The 13,000-nt window shown below is 42.4% G+C and overlaps 1 protein-coding gene across 12 annotated transcripts in view; it reads left to right on the top strand.

Annotated features, from left to right (window-relative positions):
• CALD1 (caldesmon 1) overlaps positions 1-13,000 on the top strand; it is a 212,570-nt gene that overhangs the window by 179,924 nt on the left and 19,646 nt on the right. For all 12 annotated transcript variants that reach the window (XR_005200964.1, XR_001826475.2, XR_005200965.1 and 9 more), the window contains 2 exons: positions 6,091-6,352; positions 10,337-10,477. Coding sequence is in view for 6 of the 12 variants with exons in the window: in XM_017532612.2 (XP_017388101.1) it covers positions 6,091-6,352; positions 10,337-10,477 (403 nt within the window). In the remaining 6 variants the exon portion in view is untranslated. The remainder of the gene's footprint in view (positions 1-6,090; positions 6,353-10,336; positions 10,478-13,000) is intronic.

Here is a 13,000-nt window from a genome sequence, read left to right as displayed (position 1 = left end):
AAAAAGATGAAGGTGTAAGAAAGGTAGAATCTGTAACTATTACTTGGGATTGCCAAGAGAACAATGTTAAAATTACGTTTATTGAACATTCACAGAAAACCTACAAAGCAAGTGATTCAGGTTAGTAAGTTGAGTCTAAAACTTGCTGAAGTGCCTGAAGTTTAATATTTTAAAGCTCTGGAATAGTGTCAGGTCCATGAAAAGTGTTCAATGAATGTTACCTAATATTGCTATTTTTTAATTAATAGTTTAAAATATGTCTTATAGGCATAAGATTTTTTTAAGGTCTAAGTTCTGTTTTTGTTGAGAGGAATGTTTAAAAAATCTGTCAGTAGAAAAAGGCTGTTTAACAATTAGCAAACTTGCCAACAAGCTTCAGTCAAAGCTCAAATTAATAATTAACATGGCTATTGTGTAGAAATCCAAAGAGCTGGGTAATTTGAAGGGAGAAATAGTCACAGGAGATGGTGACAAGTTGAATGCTAAGAATCCTTAAATGCGACTGGCCTTAATTTTTCTATTTTGGGCAGGAAAAAAATACAGGAACAAGCTGCTACCATATTATTTATTTTAGTTTAGCCACCAATGTATGTGAGTTTTAGTTTCAAGTTCATGCTGATAGAAGCAGGGAAGTACAATTCTCCTCAATATACATATAAAATGAGGAGAGAGGAAGAGAGTATCAGCCTTTATTTAGATAAATTTAGTACCTATCAGCTTAACTGAAAACAAGCTGCATTCTTTTTTTGGGGGGGTGGGACAGAGTTTCACTGTTGTTACCCAGGCTGGAGTGCAATGGCGCGATCTCGGCTCACCGCAACCTCCGCCTCCTGGGTTCAGGCAATTCTCCTGCCTCAGCCTCCTGAGTAGCTGGGATTACAGGCACGCGCCACCATGCCCAGCTAATTTTTTGTATTTTTAGTAGAGACGGGGTTTCACCGTGTTGACCAGGATGGTCTCGATCTCTTGACCTCGTGATCCACCCGCCTCGGCCTCCCAAACAAGCTGCATTCTTAATGGTCAAAGCCTGGATACTTATCTTGACTTACACCTAAAGAAGCCAAGGGAGTGGGGGAAAGAACTTTATGGAAGAGATTTCCACATTAAGTGGCACCCTAATGCTGAGGTCATGCACATAGGCAGAGATGGTGTGAACAAAACTTTTGCTCCTCTATTAAACATAGCTGTTTATGTTTGATTTAATTACTGTTCCCTCTGATGTTTGCATTTTCTTGTTACTCACTTGTTTTCTCCAAAACATGAGATAAAAATCTCCATTCAATGAGCAAGACATAGCAATGCAAATTCTACCAACGGTTTTATAGAAAGTGCAAAGTGAAGGGCTTTTTTTGTTTGTTTGTTTTGAGACGGAGTTTCGCTGTTGTTACCCAGGCTGGAGTGCAATGGCGCGACCTCGGCTCACCGCAACCTCCGCCTCCTGGGTTCAGGCAATTCTCCTGCCTCAGCCTCCTGAGTAGCTGGGATTACAGGCACGCACCACCATGCCCAGCTGATTTTTTGTATTTTTAGTAGAGACGGGGTTTCACCATGTTGACCAGGATGGTCTCGATCTCTTGACCTCGTGATCCACCCGCCTCGGCCTCCCAAAGTGCTGGGATTACAGGCGTGAGCCACCGCGCCCGGCCCGTGAAGGGCTTTTTGACGTTTTATTTTTTAAGGTGGGAATGAAAAGGTTTTTTTTCCAATTACAGGGGAAAAAATGTACTCATTATAAAAACACTCAGAAAATAGAAGAATAAAAATAAGCACCCACCACCCAACGATTACCACCAGTAACACTTTTTCCAGCTGTTTATCTATGTATGTAATAATCAAGATAGACACACGTGTGTATATTTATATGTAGTACATAAGTGTGAGTATACTTATAATTCTGCATTGATTCTTGCACCATGTGTAAGAATGTATCATAGCTTGTTTTCTATAAAAATAAACATAAGCCTATAATTAATGATATTGGAGCCTTCCACTAGATGGATGTATTATGACTTATTTAGTCCCTAATGACGAACATTTTGATTGTCCAAAATGAAGACGGAGCGACACCTAGTGGAATCCACAGATGTTTCTGTAGGCAGGTGTTTTGCTGGTCTAGTTCCTATACAGTGATACAATGAACACAGAGATAGAGCAAACTCATTTTTGAAAGGAAAGACCCTAAATTAACTGAGAGAAGAGTCACAGGCCTGTGAACCTAGAAGGCCCTGAAAGAGCCTTTGACAACTAGATTTTGAGGGACCCTTTAACCCTGTCTGAGTTCAAAATAAAAATTTACCTTTAACTGTCAAGATCCTAGACCAACAGTTTTAAATTTTTTAACCTAAGCCCTTAGTAAGAAATAAATTTTACATCATGACCCAGTATAAGCCTGTATATATTTTTATAACTGAAACAAGTGTGTCAAGAAATGGAACTTTCTTCTGCTCTATGCAGTGCACTCTGATACTTTCTGTTTTGTTTAAATGTTGATGACAATCTACTAAATTGATTTTCTGGTCTGCAGCTTGAAGATTATTGTCCTGGAGGACACAGTATATTCAGAACGACTTCAGTGTTTCAAATCAATGTGTACAATGTATTTCTTGAACCCATTCCTTGTTTTTTTATTATTATTATTATTATTATTATTTGAGACAGAATCGCCCTCTCACGCCCAGTCTGGAGTACAGTGACCCAATCTTGGCTCACTGCAACCTCCACCTTCCAGGTTCAAGCGATTCCCCTGCTCCAACCTCCTAAGTAGCAGGGATTACTGGCGCACGCCACCATGCCCAGCTAATTTTTGTATTTTTAGTATAGACAGGATTTCACCATATTAGTCAGGCTGGTTTCAAACTCTTGACCTTTTGATCCACCCGCCTTGGCCTCACAAAGCACTGGGATTACAGGCGTGAGCTACCGTGCCTGGCCATGGTTTTATTCTTTCTTTGGTTCCACAGCTAGCAACACTGTGCCATTCTTTACATGTAGTAAAGAATGGAGCCGGGCGCGGTGGCTCAAGCCTGTAATCCCAGCACTTTGGGAGGCCAAGGCGGGTGGATCACGAGGTCAAGAGATCGAGACCATCCTGGTCAACATGGTGAAACCCCGTCTCTACTAAAAATACAAAAAAAAATTAGCTGGGCATGGTGGCACGTGCCTGTAATCCCAGCTACTCAGGAGGCTGAGGCAGGAGAATTGCCTGAACCCAGGAGGCGGAGGTTGCGGTGAGCCGAGATCGCGCCATTGCACTCCAGCCTGGGTAACAAGAGCGAAACTCCGTCTCAAAAAAAAAAAAAAAAAAAAAAAAAAAGAATGGTATTAGGGTGTGGTAATTCCTTTGTTCCTTAGACAAAAGTGTCAGGAATAGGACACCTACATTCTCATCTAGTTAAGAATGACCTCACTACTTGCTAATAAGTTTTTAAATGGCAAAGCTGTATCTCTGTCTCTTAAAGACTACTTATAACAAGGGCCTTCAAGCACTAAATTCTCCTGACTAAAGTCCCAGGCAAATCCAACTCAGGCAAATTCTGTGTTAGTGAAAATGCTGTATTCTACTGAAGTTCTACTGTAAGTATCGACATGTTTTAAAATGATCAGTGTTCTAATTCTACCATATGGCAAATTTATTAAAGAAACTTAGGGGTCACAGTAGGTGCTAATGATATGTCTCCATCTTTTTATAGATGTGTAAAATACTTAAAACACCTGTTCTGAAATAAAATTTTAACATAAGGACTTTTGGGGTAGCATTCTGTCTTAAGTCTTAACATGTTCCCAATTCTGCAATGAAATCCCTGTGTATCCTCCTTAATCACAAAAGAAAACTCAACATAATTTTAATTTTAGTTCTTACATAAAAACCTACCCATTTTCTTCCTGTTTTATAAGCTATTCTATCTGATGAAGCATTGCTTCTGCTCAGGCACAGAATGTAGCCAGGCCTAGACTATAAAAATTCTAGAGACAGAGGTAGGAAATGTTCCTCTCAGACTCCATCCTGAAGGTTTGAGGTGAGAGGTGGAGAGATGGGCTAACGTGTTCTCTTTCAGTTTATTCATTGTTTCATAACAATGCCTATTTTAGGTAGAATTACAGTATAGTGACAAGAAGAGTACAACTAATAGATAAGCATTAGAATCTGATTCTGGCTCAGCTGCTTTCTAGCTACCAAAAACTTGAATAAATAATTCTCTCTCTCACCTGTGGTTACCTTATTTGTAAGATGGGGATGATAAACCGAACCTGACATCTTCCCAGTTATTGTGACTGTTAAATGAAGTCGTGGATATGACAAAGGTTTAGAAAGCATAAAGAATGACATGGAAGTAATCACCTTAACCGTGTCATACCAAACTAATTTCATAATTTTAAGTCTGTATAAGGAATAGTCCGGTTGTGTTGGAGTTAAAGAATATAGAAAATACACAAATGGAAGCCATAAGTTAATGTAGTCATTAAGGACTTCCTGGAGTGGCTCTGTAAGAATGGACATAAATCACTGTGTTTAGCTCTAATCAAGGGGCAATGGGCAATTTCATCTACCAGAGATCAGCTGCTAGAGTCAAGCTCAAGGCAAAGTTGTGGATAGATGGATTTACTTCAATGCCTACCCTTAGTTCAGGCACTTTTTCCCGTTCGCAGTGCCTGAACCTTTCTGTCTTCCCTCCTGATCCATTACTCCAGATAGATCCAAGTTAACCAGTAACTTGTGGGAAAGGACTAGTCAGGCACTACGAGACTTTTGAACTCATTCACAAGTAATGTTTTGGACTATATGCCTTCCTTTCCAATAACAACTAATATTCATACAGTAGATGATACATAAATACACAATCCCATGCAACCCACTGAGGTAAATAGAATAAATAGTATTTGCCCCATTTTTCCATGTTGTAGCATGTATCTTTTTAAAAATTGTGGTAAAATCAAACATAACTTAAAATTTATCATCTTAAGCATTTTAAAATGTACAGTTAAGTAGTGTGAGGCATATTCACATTGCTCTGCAACATGTCTCCCAAGCTGTTTTTATCTTGCAAGACTGAAAGGCTACGCCCGTTACCCAGCAATTCTATATTTCCTTCTACTGCCCACCCTCTGCCTCTGGTAACTACAGTTTGATTTCTGTCTCTATGAATTTGACTACTTTAGATCCCTCGTAGAAGTGGAATCATACAGTATTTGTATGATTTCTGTGACTGGCTTATTTCACTTAGCATAGTATCTTCAAGGTTTATCCATGCTGTAACAGGTAACAAGATCTTCCTTTTTAAGGCTGAATGATATTTCATGGTATGGCTAGACCTTTTTTTTTTTTTTTTTTTTTTTGAGACGGAGTGTCATTCTGTCACTCAGGCTGGAGTGCAGTGGCGCCATCTCGGCTCACTGCAACCTCCACCTGCCAAGTTCAAGCATTTCTCTGCCTCAGCCTCCCTAGTAGCTGGGATGACAGGCTTCTGCCATCATGCCCAGCTAATTTTTGTATTTTTAGTAGAGACAGGGTTTCACCATCGTGGCCAGGCTGGTCTTGAACTCCTGACCTTGTGATCCACCCACCTCAGCCTCCCAAAGTGCTAGGATTACAGGCATGAGCGACCGCGCTCAGCCCCACTTTTTATCTATCCATTCCTGCCATGATGGGCTTGCTTCCATCTCTTGGTCATTGTAAATAATGCTGCTGTGAACATGGACATACAAATATCTCTGCAAGACCCTGCTTTCTATTCTTTCAGAGGTATACCAGAAGTGGGATTGCTGGATCATGAGGTAGTTCTCTCGTTGATTTTTTGAGGAACCTCCATCCTGTTTCCATAGCAGCTGCACCACTTTACAGTCCCAATTTGCAGTACATATTTGTCACATTGTACAGCTGAGGAAACGAAGCGCAAGTGGCAGAACTGAGGCTCCCATTCGGCCCCTGTGATTCCAGGCAGAGCCCTTTCCCAACCTACCTACCCCTTGGGCTAATGAGAGGCAGTGGAGATTTGGGGTGGGATGCAAAAGCCGCAGAACGACCTCGCCCTCCTCCAGGGAGACTGCAGGCAAAGGCATGTAAACCCCTTTCCATTGCCCCCCCAACCACAGCCGTCCTGGAGGGAGGGCGAGCCTGGACACCAAGGAGGCTGAAGGTGCCCCCCAAGTGGAAGCCGGCAAGCGGCTGGAGGAGCTTCGTCGTCGTCGTGGGGAGACGGAGAGCGAAGAGTTTGAGAAGCTCAAACAGAAGCAGCAGGAGGCGGCTTTGGAGCTGGAGGAGCTCAAGAAAAAGAGGGAGGAGAGAAGGAAGGTTCTGGAGGAGGAAGAACAGAGGAGGAGGCAGGAGGAAGCCGATCGAAAACTCAGAGAGGAGGTAAGGCAAGCGCTAGCCCACTGCAAACGTGGCCAGGGAAAATTCCCTAGTGCCTTGCAGCTGCCCTTTTGAGCATGGGCTCTTAAAAATATTTTTTCAGAATACTAAACTTACCATGTGCTAGGTATGGTTCTAAAACTTGTAGACATATTAATTTGTCCACTGCTTCTAAGAACTCGCTGATAATGGGTATTTATCCCTATTTTACAGATGAGAAAACTGAGGCACAGAGAGGTTTTTTTTTTTTTTTTTTTTTTGTAATTTTCCTGAGGTCTCCCTTGTGTTAACCCATTACCCTTTACTGCCTCTCAAAATGGAAAAGCTAGAAAGCTGAGAAGGATGAAAGGTCTGCAAATTAGTTACAAGAATGAAGTTATGTGATACTTGTTTTCTAATAGCTGAAGACTTTTTATAAAGAATATTAAAAAAAATTTTTTTAATGGGCAAGTAAGTAGATTAGAATGTAAACAGGCAAGGACAGTGTCTGCGTTGTTCATTACTGTATACCCGGGACCTCATACAGTGCCTGACACACAGGAGGAGCCCCATCATTATAAATAGATGAGTTTGTTCCATCTTTTAAGACAGAGCCAAAAACAGCAGATAAAGTTACAAGGAGGAACACTTTGGCTCAGCATATGAAATAATGTTTAACGGACTACAACTTACAGCACTGCAGTTTACAAAGTGCGGTCTTTCCTTTCATCCCGAGGTACGTTCTTCTCATTTTATGGGCAAAGAAAGCAGCAATCAAATAGTTTGAGTGACTTATTTCAAGATTCTTGACTAATAAATGTTAGAATCAGTATGGAGACCCCGCTTTTCCAACTCGGAGCCTAGAACTTTTGAGATAGTGATCTCCCATCATTCAAAATATGGAAAAAAAAAAAAAAGACTTTCAATGGCATTTTGACATGGATCCTATGCAAAATTTTCGTGAACTGTATGGAAAGTTTTGATACATTATTTCAAGGACTCTTTTAACTCCAACTTTCAATGAGCCAATGACTTTAGTTAGGAAGTAATCAGCATGATAGAATTTTAGAATTAAACATACCCAGGCTCCTTGTTTTTTTGTTTGTTTGTTTTTGTTTTAGACGGATTCTTGCTCTATTGCCCAGGCTGGAGTGCAATATCATGATATCAGCTCACTGCAACCTCCGAGTCCCTGGTTCAAGCAATTCTCCTGCCTCAGCCTCCTGAGTAGCTGGGACTACAGGCACGCACCACCACGCCCAGTTAATTTTTATATTTTTAGTANTCAGGCTGGAGTGCAGTGGCGCCATCTCGGCTCACTGCAACCTCCACCTGCCAAGTTCAAGCATTTCTCTGCCTCAGCCTCCCTAGTAGCTGGGATGACAGGCTTCTGCCATCATGCCCAGCTAATTTTTGTATTTTTAGTAGAGACAGGGTTTCACCATCGTGGCCAGGCTGGTCTTGAACTCCTGACCTTGTGATCCACCCACCTCAGCCTCCCAAAGTGCTAGGATTACAGGCATGAGCGACCGCGCTCAGCCCCACTTTTTATCTATCCATTCCTGCCATGATGGGCTTGCTTCCATCTCTTGGTCATTGTAAATAATGCTGCTGTGAACATGGACATACAAATATCTCTGCAAGACCCTGCTTTCTATTCTTTCAGAGGTATACCAGAAGTGGGATTGCTGGATCATGAGGTAGTTCTCTCGTTGATTTTTTGAGGAACCTCCATCCTGTTTCCATAGCAGCTGCACCACTTTACAGTCCCAATTTGCAGTACATATTTGTCACATTGTACAGCTGAGGAAACGAAGCGCAAGTGGCAGAACTGAGGCTCCCATTCGGCCCCTGTGATTCCAGGCAGAGCCCTTTCCCAACCTACCTACCCCTTGGGCTAATGAGAGGCAGTGGAGATTTGGGGTGGGATGCAAAAGCCGCAGAACGACCTCGCCCTCCTCCAGGGAGACTGCAGGCAAAGGCATGTAAACCCCTTTCCATTGCCCCCCCAACCACAGCCGTCCTGGAGGGAGGGCGAGCCTGGACACCAAGGAGGCTGAAGGTGCCCCCCAAGTGGAAGCCGGCAAGCGGCTGGAGGAGCTTCGTCGTCGTCGTGGGGAGACGGAGAGCGAAGAGTTTGAGAAGCTCAAACAGAAGCAGCAGGAGGCGGCTTTGGAGCTGGAGGAGCTCAAGAAAAAGAGGGAGGAGAGAAGGAAGGTTCTGGAGGAGGAAGAACAGAGGAGGAGGCAGGAGGAAGCCGATCGAAAACTCAGAGAGGAGGTAAGGCAAGCGCTAGCCCACTGCAAACGTGGCCAGGGAAAATTCCCTAGTGCCTTGCAGCTGCCCTTTTGAGCATGGGCTCTTAAAAATATTTTTTCAGAATACTAAACTTACCATGTGCTAGGTATGGTTCTAAAACTTGTAGACATATTAATTTGTCCACTGCTTCTAAGAACTCGCTGATAATGGGTATTTATCCCTATTTTACAGATGAGAAAACTGAGGCACAGAGAGGTTTTTTTTTTTTTTTTTTAAGACAGAGTCCCACTCTGTCACCCAGATTGGAGAGCAGGGGCACCATCTCGGAACATACCCAGGCCTCTATCCTAACTCTGCCACTAACAAGCTGGGGCCTTGGAAAACCTGGACTATTCTACATCTTCTTTTCCTTACCTGTGAAATAATATTGACTTTGCAGGATTCTTCTGATACTTTAATAGATCATTGTGCTCCCAGTGCCTGGCACGTCCTAGGCACTCAAAAACTGGTAGATATCATTATTGCCATCACTGTTATTATGATTATTATTCAGAGGAGAAAAGTATCAGGAAAGGCTGAAGGGAAATCATGAACTGGATTGGACCTAGGCGATTATTTGGGCCAATCTGCCAAACACAGGATCCTTCTACAACATCCTCTGACAGATGAACATCTACTCGCTGCTTGAGAACATGCAGTGATAAAGATCTCACAGTCTAAGAACTACCTGAGACTGCATAAATCTCTCAGAAAATCAAGTTGTAAACTTGATCAGAGCTCTGAATTTTTTGCCTGATAGAGAAGACAGGGTATTCTAGACTAGGAATGAAGACACAGAGGGGTTAATGAGACAGACTGTAAACATTTGCGATTGCAACACCATGATGCAAGGTCTACAGCGTTTCAGGTTTGTCAAACCATCTAAAATTGTTTATTCATTTGAAGCGGGGAGCGACCATAAAAATCGCATCTTGTACCATCTGGCAAATATAGTACCACAGATTTAGATAGCTTTTCACATAAGTTATTCATTTGTCTTCACAACTCTCCTAGGTTGTAGGTAGAAGGGGTATTCATATTAATTTTACAGATACAGAAGTGCAAAGTCATTGTTAATGACCCACAGGATGGCGGTGATTAGGTATCACCCTATGAGAAATCACATAATGAGTGTTAGTCTAAGCCAGGGGTGTCCAATTTTTTGGCTTTTCTGGGTCACATTGGAAGAAGAAGAATTGCCTTGGGCCACACATAACATACGCTAACACTAATGATCACTGATGAGCTAAAAAAAAAAAATCACAGAAGTCTCCTAAGGTTTTAAGAAAGTTTACGAATTTGTGTTAGGCCACATTCAAAGCCATCCTAGGCATCATGTGGCCCTGAGGCTATGAGTTGAACGAGCCTAGTCTAAGCATTTTACATGTACTTTCTCACTGAGTCCTCATGAAAGCCCTAAAAAATGAGTACTATCATTATCCCCATTTTATGGATGCAGAAACTGGGCCACCGAGCAGATAAATAATATGGCCAAGGTCAGGCAGTTGGAAAGTAGCAGCACCAGAATACAAATGCAGGCAGCTGGACTCCAGCCCTCAGGCTCAACCTCTGGTGACCACCTAGAAGGAGAGTGTCCTGTCTGCGGCTTGGGTCTCCTGCCTTTCCGACTGTGCTCTCTCTCCTACAGCGCTCTTCCCTTTGGCTGTGAAGCTGATATTGATGCCTTGTTATTTGTTCTTTCTCTCTTAGGAAGAGAAGAGAAGGCTAAAGGAAGAGATTGAAAGGCGAAGAGCAGAAGCTGCTGAGAAACGCCAGAAGATGCCAGAAGATGGCTTGTCAGATGACAAGAAACCATTCAAGTGTTTCACTCCTAAAGGTTCATCTCTCAAGGTATTTTTTTCCCAGAAAAATCTTCTTATAATACCTCTATTAGAATATAATAGAAACTGGATTTTAGCCCCTTGTTTAGTTATTGATTATTTGGGACCTTTGTTTCATTCATGTTTTTGCTATCCTTCCATGTCAATCTGTTCAGACTGCTCTAACAAAATACCTTAGACTGGGGCCAGGTGCAGTGGCTCACGCCTATAATCCCAGCACTTTGGGAGGCTGAGGTGGGCAGATCACCTGAGGTCAGGAGTTCGAGATCAGCCTGGCCAACATGCTGAAGCCCCATCTTTACCAAAAATACAAAAATTAGCCTGGCGTGTTGGCACGCACCTATAATAATTCCAGCTACTTGGGAGGCTGAGGCAGGAGAATCGATTGAACCCAGGAGGTGGAGGTTGCAGTGAGCCAAGATCATGCCACTGCACTCTAACCTGGGCAACAGAGCAAGACTCTGTCTCAAAATTTATTGCTCACAGTTCTGGAGGCTGGGAAGTCAAAGATCAGGGTGCCAGCAGACGTGGTGTCTGGGAGGGCCTGTCCTCATAGATGGCGCCTTTTCCCTGTGTCCTCACAAGGTAGAAGGGGAAAGGGAGAAAACAGACTCCCTTAGGCCTCTTTTATAAGGGCACTAGTCCCACAAGGGCCCCACCCTTCTTACCTAATCACCACCCAAAGGTCTCACCTCTTAATACCAAACACATCAATGATTCAGTTTCAACATCTAAATTTTGGACCATAGCACCTCCTTTCAGCTGTTTCACAGCTTCTCATTGTTTACAACATACGGAAAGGAGAGACAGTAGTGAAATTTTTATCTATTGTTTGTTAGATGTTTTGGCATACATTAAAATGACATTTGGTGATTATCTCTGAATTTCACTGATCCACATTCCCCATGTGCCTCATTCCTTTGAACACTTGAGAATAGAAACATTGAAAGTTTATAAAATGGGAACATATATTTTAGAAGTTTAAGCTGCTTTTCATGCTAGCTGTTCGTTTTTTTCTTTGTCATGATTAAAAGTCAGCTGGAAATGGTACAGGTGCGAATTTTAAAGCAATTATGATGGGAGGAGGTGAAAAGTGACTTGCAGAGGGTCCTTTTCCGGGATGGCTTTGGTTCTGTGACAGCCTTCATGGAGCACAACTCCTAACTGACGTAAAACGGAGTGCTGCCAAGAGAACAGAGAAGGAGCAGGAATCAGCTGAGTCAGGGAGACAATAGAATAGTTGAGATGTAGGAAAAATACAGTGGACTCAAGAGAGTACCATCCTTGATTTATAATCAGTCCACCATTATTGCCAGTGGCGGTTTCTTTGAGGATTAACATCATTGAGCATCTAGCACAGTGCCTTATATCATATCGAAGATACTTAATAAATATTTGTTACATGATGAATGAATGAATGAATCTTCAGCGATTGGAACTTTTAACATTTCATTTTCCATCAACTTAGCTAGGTTATAAAGCATCAACAATGAGCAAAGCCAGGATAGAATCATACCCAGGTTTGGCCGGGCGCAGTGGCTCACACCTGTAATCCTAGCACTTTGGGAGGCTGAGGTGGGTGGATCACCTGAGGTCAGGAGTTCAAGACCTTCCTGGCCAACATGGTGAAACAGCATCTCTACTAAAAATACAAAAATTAGCCAGGCGTGGTGGTGCACACCTGTAAACCCAGCTACTTGGGAGGCTGAGGCAGGAGAATCGCGTGAACCTAGGAGGCAGAGGTTGCTGTGAGCCAAGATTGTGCCACTGCACTCTAGCTTGGGTGACAGAGTGAGACCCTGTCTCTAAAAAAAAAAAATCAGAATTTTTAATCTCCAAATGGCTTCCCTTAGTCTTTATGATGATCTGGGTCCTGGTCATATTTCTGATACCTCCCAAATAAATTATTTATACTCAAAGCCTTGTCTCAAGGTCTGCTTCAGGGAAGATTCAGACTAAGCCACAGAGGGATTATACATTTAATATTTGATTATTTATGAAATACTTCATGCATGCTATGTCCTATGAGGGAAAGAACAAAGCAAGGTGGCTGCCCTGATGGCACTAATGACTGCCTCAAAAAAACAATTCAAGAATTACAAAGGTGACCAAATGCTGATCTCAGAGCAGAGCAAAATGAGACCTGCGGAGTTGGCAAGCTTTATTTATGAACTCTGAAATCTGAATTTTATGTAATTTTACTGTAATTTTCCAATGTCATGAAATATTATTCTTCTTTTGATTTTTTTTCAACCATTTAACAATGTGAAAACTATTCTCAAGGCTGGGTGCAGTGGCTCACATCTGTAATCCCAGCACTGTGGGAGACCGGGTCAAGTGAATCACCCGAGGTCAGGAATTCAAAACCAGCCTGGCCAATATGGTGAAACCTCGTCTCTACTAAAAATACAAAAATTAGCCAAGTGAAGTGGCAGGTGCCTGTAATCTCAGCTATTCAGGAGGCTGAGACAGGAGAATTGCTTGAACCCGAGAGGCGTCACACCACTGCACTCCAGCCTGGGCGACAGAGTGA

This window comes from Cebus imitator, unplaced genomic scaffold (assembly GCF_001604975.1).
Source record: "Cebus imitator isolate Cc_AM_T3 unplaced genomic scaffold, Cebus_imitator-1.0 Scaffold77, whole genome shotgun sequence".
Classification (NCBI taxonomy): Eukaryota; Metazoa; Chordata; class Mammalia; order Primates; family Cebidae; genus Cebus; species Cebus imitator.
The sequence above is the reverse complement of the archived record's forward strand: the minus strand, read 5'-3'. Positions and strand labels throughout refer to the sequence as shown.